Source organism: Cervus elaphus, chromosome 15 (genome assembly GCF_910594005.1).
Source record: "Cervus elaphus chromosome 15, mCerEla1.1, whole genome shotgun sequence".
Lineage (NCBI taxonomy): Eukaryota > Metazoa > Chordata > Mammalia > Artiodactyla > Cervidae > Cervus > Cervus elaphus.
In genome coordinates this window covers 64022695-64038442 of record NC_057829.1, presented here as the reverse complement: position 1 = coordinate 64038442, position 15748 = coordinate 64022695, and the positions used below count along the sequence as shown (strand labels likewise).

Here is a 15748-nt window from a genome sequence, read left to right as displayed (position 1 = left end):
GGGCTCCTGGCTACAGTGTTGGTGGCTCACACTTGAGGAGTTTCAAGGAGACTGTGCCAGTCCTGGGGTCCTTTACGTGTGTCCTCTTCTCCCCTCTGTCTCTGTTCTTGTGAATGGACTCCAGCTACTCAAAGTCACCGGTAGGGAGGGGAACCTGATTGCCGTCTTCCATGAGGAGCACAGCAGGGTCCTGCAGCAGCTCCAGGTTTTCACCTTCTTCCCAGAGTCTCTTCCCACCACCAAGAGACCATTTGAGAGGAAAACCATGGACCGCCAGTCCACCCGAAAGCCACTCCTCGGCATGGTGAGTGGAACCAGAGACACTCATATGGCCTGGTGGCTAAGGCGTAAACTCCTGAGCAAGACTGCCTGAGTTCAGATCACAGTTCTGACAGAGACTCACTCAGTGTCCTTGAGCACGTGCCTCAGTTTCCTCATGTCTCTAGCTACATCATAGAGTTGTTTGGTGATTTAAATGAGTTAAAGTATGTAGAGCACTTGGGCATTGGCCTGGCACGTAGTAAGCATTATTCAAGTAAGCTATCATCAGCGTTATTGATTAATTCAGCTCTGTCTCTACCGATTAACAATTTAATGAATTTAAATATTTTATAATAATTGGAGAACAAAGGTTATTGAGTTCAAATCTGTCATGTGCTCATTCTTTCTTTACTTACTATCACTAGGCACCAGCAGTGTGCCAGCTGGTACAGACTTCAAATACCCTCTGAAAAGCAGTCTTGGTGCCTAGTCTCTACAGTGAAAGGAGTTAATAAAGGATTAATATTAATACTTTGATCAGTCAATTAAGGGAACTGGTTTAAGGATATGTTAATTCTGCCAGGCTCCCTATTTTTGATCATGTATTGGAAAAAGTAATTATCTGATATACTGCCAAACAGTTATTGACTGATCACTTTTTACCTGGAGTTATTTTCATTTTGAACTCAATTCTTCCACATTCTGAAAAGTAGGGTAAGACATATGGGGTCATAATCTACAAGACTGCTGATCTGTCTGTGCTTCAGTGTTTTTGCCCCATATAATCCCATAGACTGTAGAGCAATTATCTTTCAATTGAAAAATAAGTTAATTTTTAAATTTTTTATATGATTTTAAAGTGAGTGATAGTCACTCAGTTGTGTCTGACTCTCTGTGACTCCAGGGATGTAGCCTGCCAGGCTCCTCTGTCCATTGGATTCTCTAGGCAAGAATACTGGAGTGGGTTGCCATTTTCTCCTCCAATGATCTTAAAAAAGGGAATCACATTTTTTATCACTTTACTTTTTCTTATTTTATGAATATTATTTGTTTTTGGAGATGAGAAGCCAAGATAAGGAAAGTCTCAGTTGTTTAGAATCATATAGCAGAGTACAAGGAGACCTACTCATATTACTTGTTTTGATTCTTTAGGTAGCAGTTTAACCACGTATTTTTATCACAGGATAACAGATCTAAAACTAAGGATGTGTTAAATTTTCTTACTCTAGCTGTAAAGGCACCAAAACGTGACCTAAGAGATTATGGTTTTCCCCCAGCCACACAGGCTGACTCAGTGCAGAAGCATGTTATAGGAACTGGGAGCAGCTGGCTGTCATTACCTCTGTTTCTGAGACTGACAACATACATGATTACATACAACTGCTGGGGTAATAGCCAGGGAGGGGTTTAGATGATGGTGTCTCTTATATTACCTTTCAGCCAAGTTATATGCTCCAGTCAGAAGAACTTCGGGCCTCGCTCCTGGCAAGATATCCCCCTGAAAAGCTCTTCCAGGCAGAACGGAACTTCAATGCAGCCCAGGACCTGGATGTCTCACTTTTGGAAGGTGACCTGGTGGGTGTGATCAAGAAGAAGGACCCCATGGGCAGTCAGAACCGCTGGCTGATAGACAATGGAGGTAAGAATAGTAGAGGACAGATTGTTGTTGTCTAGTTGCTAAGTTGTATCTTGACTTTTTGTGACCCCATGGACTGTAGCCTGCCAGGCTCCTCTGTCCACGGGATTCTCCAGGCAAGAATACTAGAGTGGGTTGCCATGCCCTCCCTCCAGGGGACCTTCCCAACCCAGGGATTGAACCTGTGTGTCTGGCATTGGCAGGCGAATTCTTTACTGCTGAACCACCAGGGAAGCCCAGACACAGATTACCATGACTCTAAATGAGGAAAAGAGTGATTTGAGCTGTGCCTGAATCCTGCGTAGGCCAGCAGAAAATATGAGAGTCTTTGATTAAAGGGAAAAATAACCTTAAAAGTTTTCTCCATCTCTAGAGAGAGTAATGGCTCAAGTCATTACAGAACAAAACCAGTTTTTTATTTTTATTTTTTTTAAATTCCAGAGAAGACTCTGTTACTTCCCTTGCAAGATCTTACCTTATTTTAACTTTTACAGGCGCTGAATCCTGCCTGAAGGGTCCTTTGCCCTCTCCACCACTGAGTGAACCATAAGTTCTTTACATGTGTTTTGTGAACATATGAATTTAAGATAGGGTTTTTTGCCCCTCCCCCCAATAATTTTACCTCATGACTATTTAGGAAATGACTTTAAAAACAGCTCACAGCTTTTTTTTTTCTTCTTCTTCTTTCTGGTGGGAGTTGGGGTGGGGAAGGGGTGCAAAATTGTTTTTGTAAAATACAAAGAATAATGCCAATCCATAATTCTTTTTCCACAGTTCCAAAATCTGAAAAGCTTTGAAAATCAGAGGATTTTTTTTTTTAAGAATTGATTTGCCCAAACCTGCCCTGATCTGAACTCATTTGGTGACAAAACCTGAACAGATGATGAGAGGCTGTTTATGACCCCTTACTTTTTCCCTTATGGTGTGACTAGTCATGTTTTGCTATAGAAACCTGAATGGGTTTGACTATGGGCTGTTGACCCAGTCCTAAATCTCCAAATCTGAATTCCATAATACATCCGGCCCCAAGTGTTTTAGAGAAGGATTGTGGCCTCTGTAATAAACACCCATATTCATACCATGAGAACTGAAAACTTTAATATTTCTCAGTTTCTTTAAAAGTGTTTTGTGGATTTTTTTTCCTCCTTTCTCAACCCCCTATTCTGCTTACCCAAAATAATAAAGATTGAAGTGGGAAAGGCAGGACAAAGGAAGGGGCCCCCAGGGTGATGGCAGATGAGAGCCACTGATAGACCGATGGCCTCTTAGTGAAGATTCAGACTGTTTGAGCTCCCCTGTCCTTGGGTTCCTAGCTCTACAGTCCTGATGAGTAAAGTGGTAGCAGGAAGCTCACAGCATCAGGATCAGTTCTTAGACCCTCCACCCCTTGCTGTCTGCCTAGGGGACTTCTTGCCATCACTCAGAAAAGAGAACAAATGCAAGCTGGCCTTTTTTTTTTAGGTCCAGGAAGCACACTGACGGTCAAGACAGGGATGACCCTTGCTCAAGTGGAGGTTACATACTCCAGGTCCCTGCCTCACAGATAATTAATTCTTTCTTATTCAATATTATAACAGTTTTTCCTATGGTTTAGAGATCTCAGTTCCTAATTTGTGCTGAAGGTTTTAGCTGAGGGCCCTCTCTGTCCTCATCTTAGGTAATTTATTGACATGAACAAGTGTGTATTCTAACTAATATAAGCAGTTTCCTACTCTAGTAGTATTTCCACCGCATTCCTAAACCAGGGATGGAGAGGGCAGGGAGGCATATGGGAGGGGCTCTGTCAGGCTGAGGGTGGTTTTTAAATCCCTTTTAACCACACTCTTGTAGACTTGAACACATCCTTACTGAAGTCTTCGCCTTAGCCTTTGCTCCCAGGGTTTGGTGCTCTTGTTAAAATGTCTTCACCTGCTCATGCTCAGGTGTGTGGTCATTTTTGTTACTGTCTCTCAATTCTCAGCAAAGCCCCTTGTAACTCACTTGGACTGACAGCCACAGCGTCTCATCTCTGCCATCCGCCTTGCGCCCTGGGATGGTGTCTGTTCTCTTTGTCTCCCTCTCAGTATTGACCTTAAGCCACAGTTTCCCTGTTGATTTCCTCCCGGCTGCCCCTCCCACAAAAAGCTCTTGGTGTTTGTTTTTCCTCCCCGCAGTCACCAAGGGCTTTGTGTACAGCTCCTTCCTGAAGCCCTACAACGCGCGCCGCAGCCACTCCGACGCCTCGGTGGGCAGCCAGTCCCCCACCGAGTCCGGCGGCTCCTCCCCCAGGTTCCCGCGGCGGCAGAACAGCGGCGGCACCTTGACCTTCAACCCCAGCAGCATGGCTGTGTCCTTTAGCTCAGGGCCTTGCCAGAAACAGCCTCCAGATGCATCTTCCCAGACAGAATTTGACCAAGGAACAATCAGCGCATCCTTAAACTCAGAGGGCAGTCCTTCCAAATGCCCCTCGGACCCAGACTCCCCCTCCCAGCACAGGCCCTGGGACTCGGGCGATGCGGTCAGAGACCTTCACCAGCCTGCCCCTACCCTGAGGAACTCCCGAAGCCCCAGGCATCCAGAAATGGCTGGTTCCTCTGTGCCAGGGCGTAATGGGCAGGGTCGAGACCTCGTAAAAGCAGGCGCAAGAACAGCGCTGTCTCTGGACGACAGACACGATCAGCCAGCAAACAGCGAGGCAGAAGGCAACCAGGTGAGTGCACCTGGTTTCCATGGTTACTGCGGTGCTTGTGGATGCAGGTGATGAGCTCTCAGGAGTGGGCGAGGCCTGCCCCGGCCTGGGGGTGACCCTGGAGATGGGCCCACAGATAAATCCTTAAAGGACTTGCAGAAGCTCACTGCTGTGAGAGTGGGCAGCTCCACTCTAATGGACCTTCGGTGGCTGACTTCACAGGTGATAGTGTTGTGGAGCGTTTACCTGGTGTTACCATGAAGCTTTTCACACTCTTCCAATGCACTGATTCTTCCATTGGTATAAAGTCTGCTGTTTAACTCATCTACTTAGTTTCTTGTTCAAGTAGCTATATTTCTAGAATTCAGGAATAGAATTCTGATTCTGTTTCAGTTTTTCCTGTTCTTTTTGTAATGGCCCCTTGTTTGTATCATAAACATTTCAAACCTACATGTTTTAAAGCCACTTTCACATCCACAGCTGAGGAATCCCTGGCCACCTGCCTTTGCTCACTTGCAGCCATGAGTCTCCAAGTGTGTCTTACCTTTATCAGTGAGCTTGCTGTGGTTCTGTTACAAGCCCAGGACACACATCGCAGCTCTGGACCCACCAGTGGGCTGGTGGAAATGGACCAGGAAATGGCCCTTTCTGAGATTGTGACTTTGTGCAAGGAGCTCAGTTCTAACCTGATCAGCTCCAGCCCTTGAGCACCCTTGGGTGTGTGTTCATCTCTGTGCCCCTGCGGGCCTCATGGTTCCTCCTCCTGATCACGGACCACCACCTTCGCTTTCCTTCCTAGCCCTGTTATGGGCATCTAGAGAGCATCCTTTCTTACTTTTAGATTAGATGTGGTTTTTTTGTTGTTTTGTAAAGATTTTTAAATACAGAATTTCTGTGTTAGGAGTATGAAAGAGCATCCTCTTGTCTCATCCATTTTCCATACTGACTGAAGCTTTTTTCCCTTTTTAAGGCAACTCTGAAAGAGTAAAATAAGTGAATTTTGGTTTTCTTTAAAGCTGTCCTGTTCATTATGGTAGCCATCAGCCATATGTAGCTATTTAAATTTAAGTTAGGTAAAGTTAAACAAAACGTAAAATTCAGTTATTTCATCTCACTAGCTGTTATTTCAAGTGCTCAATGGCCGTGTGTCTAGGGGCTGCCATAATGGATAGTCCAGATCAGGTGGTACCCGTCACCATGGGAAGTTCTCTTGGGTAGCTTTGCTCTCAGATGTTTCCCATTTCCTAACCCACTTTCTCTCCCTCTCACAGGTCTATTTTGCTGTTTATACCTTCAAGGCACGGAACCCAAATGAACTGAGTGTGTCAGCCAATCAGAGACTCAAGATCCTAGAGTTTAAAGATGTTACAGGAAATACAGAATGGTGGTTAGCTGAAGTCAATGGGAAAAAGGGTTATGTTCCATCCAATTATATCCGCAAAGCTGAATACACCTGAGCCTGTTCTGCTTCCCACTCATCCTTGCTGCCTTCACTTCCTTCTGCTGAAGGGTTCTGGTATCCGCCAAGAGGGCTCCTGCTCCTGAGACACTGGCCCTGCCACATTGCTTAACCATGGCACAGTGGGGCATAAGTCTTGTTCTCTTCGATTGGGTTGTCAGCCTTGATGCTCACTAGAATCTCTAGAATTTGAAATGGACCCTGGTGCTTACAAGCGATTCAGTGACTGTGAAAAGAGAAGCAAGTCCTGGGATCAGCCTTTGGAAATGAGAGATTTCCAATCAGAAGACCAGTATCCAATTTATGCTAGAAGCTGTGCTATAGCATTAGAAGAAGTTGATGTTGGTTGTGCCATATTGAGTGGGGTGGCCCCATGCTCCATGATCAACTGACCAGAAACCGACTTGGATGAATTCTCTGGGAGCCCTTTCAGGCTGCGCCTCTGCATATGCCAAGAAGTTTGTCAACATTGTACCAAATCTGGTGTTTTAAAACCTCAGTGTCTGGCACATATTCGCACACACACCCCTTATTTCTAAACATCCCTAAAACACTGTCATCTGTCATCTTTTTCTTGTTTATTTCACCACATGTCCAGATTGGGCAAAATTCAACTATTGAGTCAGCTAAAAACGTTCTTTTGGGTTTTTCTGTAAGATCTTATGGAAAAACCCAGACGAACTTTCTGGCCAACCTAGTACTACTTTCTCCTTTTAAAAAATGTTTAGAATCTTCCTTTCCCCTGAACCTTCATAGGAAAGGTTCTCTTCACATTAGGTGCTATCCTCCGCACCTTGCTGACACCATCTCTATATGGTCTGTGTACGATAATGTTTCCTGGCTTCTTTCCTGAAGCTCAATAGTTGATAGACTTTCTTGGGAGAACGGGATCGGAGCTCCCACTGTTCCCTTCGGGGGATTCATTCTGCAATGGGCTGAAGCCAGTCCAGCCCAGAGGGAGACTGGATGCCTCTCCCTTCCTCCAAGCACACTACTGTCCACAGATGAAGAGAACGTAATGCACGTTTATCTCATTTGAATTTGGGTAAGCAGTCCCGAAGTAGCTTATCCTAGACTTGGAAAGAAGCATTTTCTGTTTCATCAGTCCCCCCTGCTTCAGAGACCATGGTCTAAGCCAAACAGAATCTAAAGTGCCTGATTGTACCTCCTCCACCTCAGGAAGATGTTTACTGATCCTAACACTAAGATCCCCCCTGAAGTTTGTATGTGAGCAGGGCTCTTATTCTTAAGGTTTGCCCCAGATTGAAAGCCTGCCTTGGAACAGGAAATCATGAATTTTGTCTTGCAAGAAAGGACATGAAGAACAGTGTACAGCCCTTGCTCCTCCAAATGCACCTTCACCTTAAAGTCTTGTCAGTCGGGAGACACCCGGGGGCTCCTTGGCAACCCCAGGGTCTGCTGGTTGATCAGAAGGCAGCAACACAAGAGTCTCTCGTGAATAGTGTTTATATCTAGAGATGTTTATATTTAAGTAGTTATTTTATAAATAAAAGCATTTTAAGGGCCATAAGTATGTTTTCTTGACTTTCTTCCTGGTTTAGCCTGAACTTCTCATGTTTCTGGGGGTACCTTCTTGATGATTCAGTGATGCTCAGGTTTCAAGAAAAGGGAGAGGCTAAGTGAAGAAACTCAGGAATTCCTTTTCAAATATGATTTCGGCAGAAACATTCTATACTCAAAATATGTCCATGCTGCATTTTAAGCCATTTCTTTCAGTAAAATCCTAGCAAAACAGAAGAGCTGGGAATTCTAAGAGGTAAGTATTTCCCAGCCATTACAGATATGGAAACTGATGCACTCGTGCTGAACTAACAGGGTCACACAGCAGCTCAAGCCAGGTTGGGTGTGGGAGCGGGGAGAAGCAGCAGGAGCACTGGCGGAGGTGGTGACGATGAAGCAGTTGCCCGAGACGGTTAAGGAGTAGAGAACGTGGGTGAAAGGTAGACTCTGGAGAAAAAGCTTATATGCCAGCGAGGCTAACTTATTTTACGAGGAAGGAAGATGGGGTCCAGTGACACTGTGACCTGCCCAAGTTTTACATCAAGGTTTTGATGGAGCCTGAATCTAAAATTGGGTCGGGCTGAACCTTTCCACCTTGTTCTGGAGCCAGACTGACTTCAGACACTCAAGTGCATTGTGACCTTGGCAACTTACCCAACCTGGGCTTCAGCTTCCTTATCTAACATAGAGATAATACTTGCTCTCTGCCTCCTGGGGTTGTGGTAAGGGTGGGATGAGTTAGTACATGGAGAGTGCTAGGACATTGCCTGGCACATAGCAAACAAACTAGAGAGCCCCGAGGTCCAGGTCAAGGAATTTAGATTTGATGAGAAACTTCTGGTTACTTAAGCTTCCTAAGCAGATTGTCTGTTTATAGGAAAGCTTAATGATAGCAGGATGATTTGAGGGGAGGACAGATCAAAGGTCAGAAAAATCTAATTTAAAAAAAAAGCTAACTGGCTTGGATTTCAGATTGCTTGTGAGTGGAAAAAAGCAGCATCCTATAAAGATGAAATTAGAGAAATGGAATCCTTAACAAAGGGGAGATCATTGGGATGGGAGCAAGTTTATGAAAAGATAAGTATTGTTTAAACATTTAACATGTCTGTTAGGTCTTTTTCTTTTATTTTTCTTTTGAAATGTAGTTGATGTACAGTATTTCAGGTATACAGAAAAATGATTCAGTTATATATGTATCAGATTTTTTTTTTTACTATAGGTTATTACAAGATGTTGACTTTATTTCTCTGAGCTGATACAGTAGGTCCCTGTTGTTTATCTGTTTTATATATAGTGATGTGTATTTGTTAATTCCAAATTCCCAATTTATCTCTCCCCCTCTCTCCTTTGGTAGACCATAAGTTATTTTCTATGTCTGTGAGTCTATTTCTGTTTTGTAAATAAGTTCATTTTTATCATTTTTTTAGTTTCCACATATAAGTGATACGGTATGATGTTCATCTTTTTCTGACTTAATATGATATTCTCTAGGTCCATCTGTGTTGCTGCAAATGGCTTTATTTCATTCTGTTTTTGTGGCTGAGTAGTATTCTGTTGTCTATATGCCCCATATCTTTATCCACTCATCTGTTAATGGACACTTTGGTTATTACCATGTCTTGACTGTTTTGTACATAGTGCTGCTGTGAACATGGGGGTACATGTATCTTCTCAAATTAAGAGTTTTTGTGTTTTCCAGATACACATGCCCAGAAATGGGATTGCTGGATCATGTGATAGCCCAATTTTTAGTTTTTTTTGTTTTTTATGTATCACTGTTTATTTTGAAGATGACAAATGGAAGTTCAAGGAAAATTAAGCAAGTAGCTCTAGACCACACAGCTAGCAAATGGCAGAGCAGGGCTGCAAGACCTGGGTTCTCCCACTTACTGCATGTACCGTAAGTAGGATGAGGTGCTGGCCAGGCTGCAAGCTGAGCCAGCTGTGCCTGGGTAGTGCAAACCAGACAAGGTAGGTGTCCGTAGTGAGTTTTCAGTCCATGGCTGATGAAGATGCCAGGAAGTTCTCTGGTTCTGCTTGGAAGGGCAGCTGCGTGTCTCTTCCCTATACTCAGCAGGCTCCTGTCCTTGCTGGCTCAGGCTGCCCCCCACCTTGCCAGGGCTCTGGTAGAGGTTGCACTCAGGGCGAGCAGCCGCTGCTGCTGCACTGGGAGAACAAGGGCTCCACCTACTGGAACTGTTCAGTTCAGTTGCCCAGTCGTGTCTGACTCTTTGCGACCCCATGAATCGCAGCACGCCAGGCCTCCCTGTCCATCACCAACTCCCGGAGTTTACTCAAACCCACGTCCATCGAGTCGGTGATGCCATCCAGCCATCTCATCCTCTGTCGTCCCCTTCTCTTCCTGCCCCCAATCCCTCCCAGCATCAGGGTCTTTTCCAATGAGTCAACTCTTCGCATGAGGTGGCCAAAGTACTGTAGCCAGGCTCCCTTGTCTTCCTCCCCTGTGTCCATCATCAGTGGGGCTTGGTCAGGCTTTCAGAGGCGACGGGATGCTCCTCCCAGAGCAGGCCGGGCTGTGTTCCCTCGCCAGCCTACCGTCCTGTGTGTCTCCTCAGGTGAGGATCCTGCATATTTCCTCCTATTTTTTAGTTTGTTTCAGGAATCTCCATACTGTTCTCCATAGTGGCTGCTAGGTCTTGCCTTTCTAAGTGTGGTCTTCAGTCCAGCAGCATCACCACCCATGTAACCTGGGAGCTCACTGGAAATGGAGGCCCCACCCTAAACTTTCTGAGTCAAGGTTGCAGGTGATTTGTATGCACATTAAACTTACCTGTGTAGGCTATTTTTTTAAAAGAACTTTCTACTATTGGAAAGTCACTCAGTCATGTCCAACCCTTTGCAACCCCATAGACAGTACAGTCCCTGAAATTCTCCAGGCCAGAATACTGGAGTGAGTAGCCTTTCCCGTCTCCAGGGGATCTTCCCAACTCAGGGATCAAACCCAGGTCTCCTGCATTGCAAGCGGATACTTTACCAGCTGAGCCACAAGTGAAGGAAAATTCCAAGGACAGAGGAACCTTGTAGGCTACAGTCCATGGGGTCGCAAAGGGTCGGACGTGACTGAACGACTTCCCTTCACTTCACTATTGGAAAAGTGTGTATTAGTTGCCCAGTCATGGCTGACTTTGCAAGCCCATAGACTGTAGCATACCAGTCTGCTCTGTCCATGGAATTCTCCAGGCACGAATACAGGAGTGGGTTGCCATTCCCTTCTCCAGGGGATTTTTCCTGACCCAGCGATCGAGCCCAGATCTCCTGCATTGCAGGCAGGTTCTTAACCATCTGAGCTACCAGGGAAGCCTACCATTGGAAGAATAGGAATTACCAAAAAAAAAAAAAATGGAAAGAAAGGGTGTCATATGTTTCTGACACAACAGAAATTTCCAAATCCAGTTTGCCTGCTTAATTCCTGTCACGAGTGTGCTCCCTTTTTTGCCTGGAGGCAGCTCTTCAGTGATGCTTTCTCCCAAGTGTCCTCGGAGAACAGGGAGTGGTGGTGGGAATCTCCTGTCATCTAAAGTGTGTAGATTACGGATCTCCCTCTCAAGATTATTGTGAGAACAAATAAGATGATTCTGCAAATTTTTGTGAACTGTGAGCTCTAGAATTACATGGTTTTAATAAAGATTGAATTTTGTTTCACTCTTTTAACTAACTGTGAAGCTGGAACTCTGTCCATTCTGTTTCAGGGTCAGGAGTACAAACAGGCTCTAAAAGAACATAGTTGTGCTCTGACTTGTGTTTCCCTTGCAGAACCTTAGCCCTAAGGACTGAGAAACCTTGAGTATCATATAACTTACTCTTAAATCATCTCTCTGGTCGTTACAACTCACAGGATTTTTTTTTTCTTTATTTTTGGCTATGCTGGGTCCTTACTGCTGTTTGCCTTTCTATGGTTGTGGTGAGTAGGGGCTACTCTCTAGTTGGGGTGTGTGGGCTTCTCATTGCAGTGGCTTCTCTTGTTATGGAGCATGGACTCTAGGACTTGCAGACTTCAGTAGTTGCAGCTCCTGGGCTCCAGAATACAGGTTCAATAGTTGTGGTGCTTTGGCTTTGCTCCACGGCATGTGGGATCATCCTGGATTAGGGATCGAACCCGTGTCTCCCACATTGGCAGGCGGATTCTTAACCACTGAACTGCCAGGGAAGCCCTACTCACAGGATTTTAAACTCTCCCATCTATTAGTACATCACACTGATGAAGCTCTCACATTTCACCTGGGCTGGGTGAGGCAGACGGTTCAGTACCACAGAGCAGGGCTCGTCTCTCCCATCTCTAGTTTGCGTTGTTTCCTTTCATGCAGCCCACTGTGGTTGTCAGGGGAGATCCACAACAGTGTTTTGTGTGTATCAGTTTGGGAGTTTTCTACAACAGATTGCCGCCCTTGCAAGCTGCCTAGGAGTATCTTATTCCTTACCACCACTCACAGGTGACCTGAAGGAACAGACAGTGCTGTCCCAGAGGTAAGGCGTGTAGTGGCAGAAGCAAGCAGTGTCTCCACTCAGGAACATTTCTTGGGAGCAAGCGGACTTGTGGGGGTCTACAGAATCAGCAGGACCATGTCACCAGGGCTAGCCGCCTGTCTGGGTGTCCCCTGGGACTCCAAGAGGAGTCAAGCTCTAATCTTTTCCTGTGGCAGCCCTTCCCCGGATTCAGAACCAGCAAAGCTGAAAGATCCCTGATCTCTCATGGTCGCCTCCTGTCATCAGCATCACCGTGACTCTTGAAAAAAGGACCTTCCTGCAGCCTCTCAGGTGAGATCAAAATTTTACCTCCAAATAGGATTAAGCTGAATAAGATCTTTGCAATTTGATAGAAGGGGTGAGAGCCATGAGCACTGAATTCAGTACTCACTTCCAGCTGGACTTTAAAAGTTAGCTTTTTTTTTTTTTAATGTATATTTGCGCCGGGTCTCAGTTGTGGCAAGTGGGATCTTTGATCTTCTTTGTGACATGCGGGGTCTTCAGTTGCAGCATGCAAACTCTTAGTTGCAGTGTGTGGGGTTTAGCTCTCCAACCAGCAATCAAATCCAGGGCCCCTGTATTGGGAACACGGAGTCTTCACCAAGGGACCAGTTCCTTGGACCACCAGGGAAGTCCCTAGCTGGAATTTAAAGATGACATAATCCTCTCTACAAATTCACACTACAGTGGGATTCAGTGAAGGTCAATGAATTATTAAACTGACTTCAGTTAAAGGATAGTAGCAATTTTATCAGAGCTACTTGGACTTACAATATTGTATTCGCTTCATATTGCTGCTTTAGCAAATTACCACTACTTTAGTAGTGTAAAACAACAAATTTATTGTCGGTTCTGGAGGTCAGAAATTTGAAATCAGTTTCATTGGGCCAAAGTCAAGGTTGCTAGGGCTCATTATTTATGGAGACTTCAGGGGGAAATCTGTTTTCTTGCCTTTTTCCAACTTCTAGAAACTACCTATGTTTCTTGGCTTATGGTCTTTTTCTCCATCTTCAAAGCCAGTGGCACAGCATCTTCCATTGTCTCTTCCTGTCATCACATCATCTTCATTCTCTTAGAAGGATCCTTGTAATAACACTGGGCTCACCTGGACAGCCTGCCATCTTATTATCCTTAATCATATCTGCGGAGTCCCTTTAGCTGTGTAAGGTAAATCCTTAAGGTTTTGAAGATTCAGACACGGACGTCTTTGGGGACCATTATTCTATCTGTTGCAGGTTTGGAGCCACATGACATTTTTGAGGCAAATTATCTGAGAATGGAAACATGATCCAGTCCAGACTACACTGTTGATTTTAGAGCAGGAATTTGCAAACCTTTTCCATAAAAGGCCAGATAGTAAGTACTTCAGGCTTTTTAGGCCAGAGTGTCTCACAACTTCATTGTAACACAAAGCAGGTATAGATAATACAGAAACAAGTAAGCATGGTTGTGTTGCAAAAACTTTATAAAAATAGCAGGCCTAATTTGGCCTTTGTGCCATACCCCTAACTCTAGGTTCCAATAAAACAAAAGGATTCTGTTCAACCCATTAACACTAAAGCCAAGTATGCAGAAAACTTCAGATGTTTTAGTGAAGGAAAATGAAAAGCTAGCCAAAGTGGAATTGTTTAGATTGGAACTAATAGATGCATCAGCCTAGCACATGTTTATGGAACCAGGAGGCATCTTTATGATGCCAGAATGTAAACCCTGACAAACCAGATCGCAATGACCTGCTGCTGGGTGCCAGCTAACAAAGGAGCCAGCAGTCCAGGGCGTTACAGCACCAAGCACCGGGGGAGACAGCTGTGCTCAGAGGTACAACCAGAAAATACCTTGACAGTCTTTATAAGATGGATGCCAATAAGGTTGTTCCCCAAAGAGGAACAAGTGGCTGTGGACTTGAGCAACAGATAAATGTTCCAAAGACTGCTGCTCCGGAGGAGCCTGACATCCACAGGACAAGTGGACCTGAAATCAGCAGTCATCAGGCAGAATGGCCAGATGGCTGTCATGGCGAGGACCAAGGTGACCGTCCATTCAGGAGACTAGCAAGGGCTTGTGTCAACCAAGGGCTTGACTGTTAGAGTTGAAGAAAGGAAGACTATTCTTCATTCAGTGAGAACCAAAGCAGTCTTGAAAGAAATACTGTATACTCTCTTTTTTTCCCGCTTTTTCTACTACTTTCCTAAGTAGTTGCTTTTTATACTGAAACAGTTAAATTCTATAGCATAACAGATTACTTGCATACAAAGTAAAAAGAGATACTATGAAAATGGAGTGTTCTTACAATCCAATTCTTCCCTTCATTTTTACAACTTTTGTCTAGTCTTCAAAGAATATGAAACCTTTCCAAAAGTCAATTTAGTATCTAGTCTATGTGGAAAACATAAATCCACATTGATAGTTGAATATGGTTTTTGCTAACTAAATCTAAGTTGTAGCAGTTTAGGGATCATCAGTGTTTGTGTAATATCGTTTGCTAGTTTTTAAAGTCACCAATGTGCATCAACCCTGTTGCTACATTTTTATAAAGATTATTTTGAAAATCTTTATAATTTTTTGATTTTCAAAAAAAAAAAAAAAGTGAGGACTTACTATATTCCAGCCACTGGAGATAACAAAACAGTAGGAAATTGTTTTCAAGAGGCTCACAGCTTAGTAGAGAAATGCAAACAAAAAACTATCTAACAAAATAATAAGTTCAGTAAAAGCAAATTAAGTGTGCTGCTGGGGAGCATTATTTAGTTGTAAACAACAGCCCCCCAACTCGTAAACTTAAGCAGAAAGGAAGTTTTCAAATGATAGTACGTGGCTCACTGGCCCTCTGGGAGGGTAAGGAAGCCAATTTGAATCTTCGAAGCCAGGAACAATGCTTGCTATCACACAGCGTCACTGCGCCCAGCTGTAGTCACCGCCACTGCTACCCCTGGATGATGACACTGACTCTTACTTTCGCCAGGACAGATTCCCCTGTGCTTGTGTCTCCAGCTCCTGAATCAACATCTGGCACAGGTGTGTCAGATTAGTGGAACCTTGTCACAGGGCCGCACCCTGGTTGCCCACCCAGAATCTTAAGTTGGAGGAGTCCATGGAGAACTGCCTTTCAGATGCAGAGCTGCCCCACAGATTGAAAATCCACCACAGTGCTGAAGCTAGTATGGGGGTTGAGAAGAGAGGGGATCAGGGAAGGCTCTCAGGAGATGACTTCTTACTGAGTCTTAGTGAGTTAGAGGTAATCATGGGATTCCAAGCAGAGGGGATAGAAAAGGCTAGAGTCAGACAGTAATTGTGAGTTTGTGTGTGTGTGTGTGTGGGGGGGGTGGTGGGGGTGGTGCAAGCGGATTCTAAAAGTGTTTTAATGTCACTAGAGCTTAACATGAGATTGGATTGGATGTTAGCTTTGTTATTCCATACTAGGGGATTTTAACTTTATTCTGGTTGCTGTTGAATGAAGGGTTTAAGCAGAGGGGTAACATGGTCAGTTTTTCATAATAGATTGCTCTGGTAGCTGTGGGTGGGTGTATCTGAGGAAAACAGCCCTGGAGGCAAGGATGCCTATGCTCTTAGCCCAGGATGGCAGTGAGGAGAATCTGAACCATGGCAAGAGCAACAGGGGTGCAACTGGAAGGGCTTGGTGGCTGATTGATCAGGAAAGAAAACCTGAGAGTGCTACACAGGTTTTCATTTTGTAGGACCGAGTGGACAGTGATGTCAC

At 44.6% G+C, this 15748-nt stretch overlaps 1 protein-coding gene across 2 annotated transcripts in view; it reads left to right on the top strand.

Moving 5' to 3' along the window:
• LOC122708909 (dynamin binding protein) overlaps positions 1-7555 on the top strand; it is a 113849-nt gene extending 106294 nt beyond the window's left edge. For both annotated transcript variants that reach the window (XM_043925727.1, XM_043925728.1), the window contains 4 exons: positions 125-304; positions 1702-1900; positions 4051-4586; positions 5837-7555. In XM_043925727.1, coding sequence (XP_043781662.1) covers positions 125-304; positions 1702-1900; positions 4051-4586; positions 5837-6022 — 1101 coding nt within the window. In that variant the 3' untranslated portion in view covers positions 6023-7555. The remainder of the gene's footprint in view (positions 1-124; positions 305-1701; positions 1901-4050; positions 4587-5836) is intronic.
• Positions 7556-15748: the final 8193 nt, after the last annotated feature.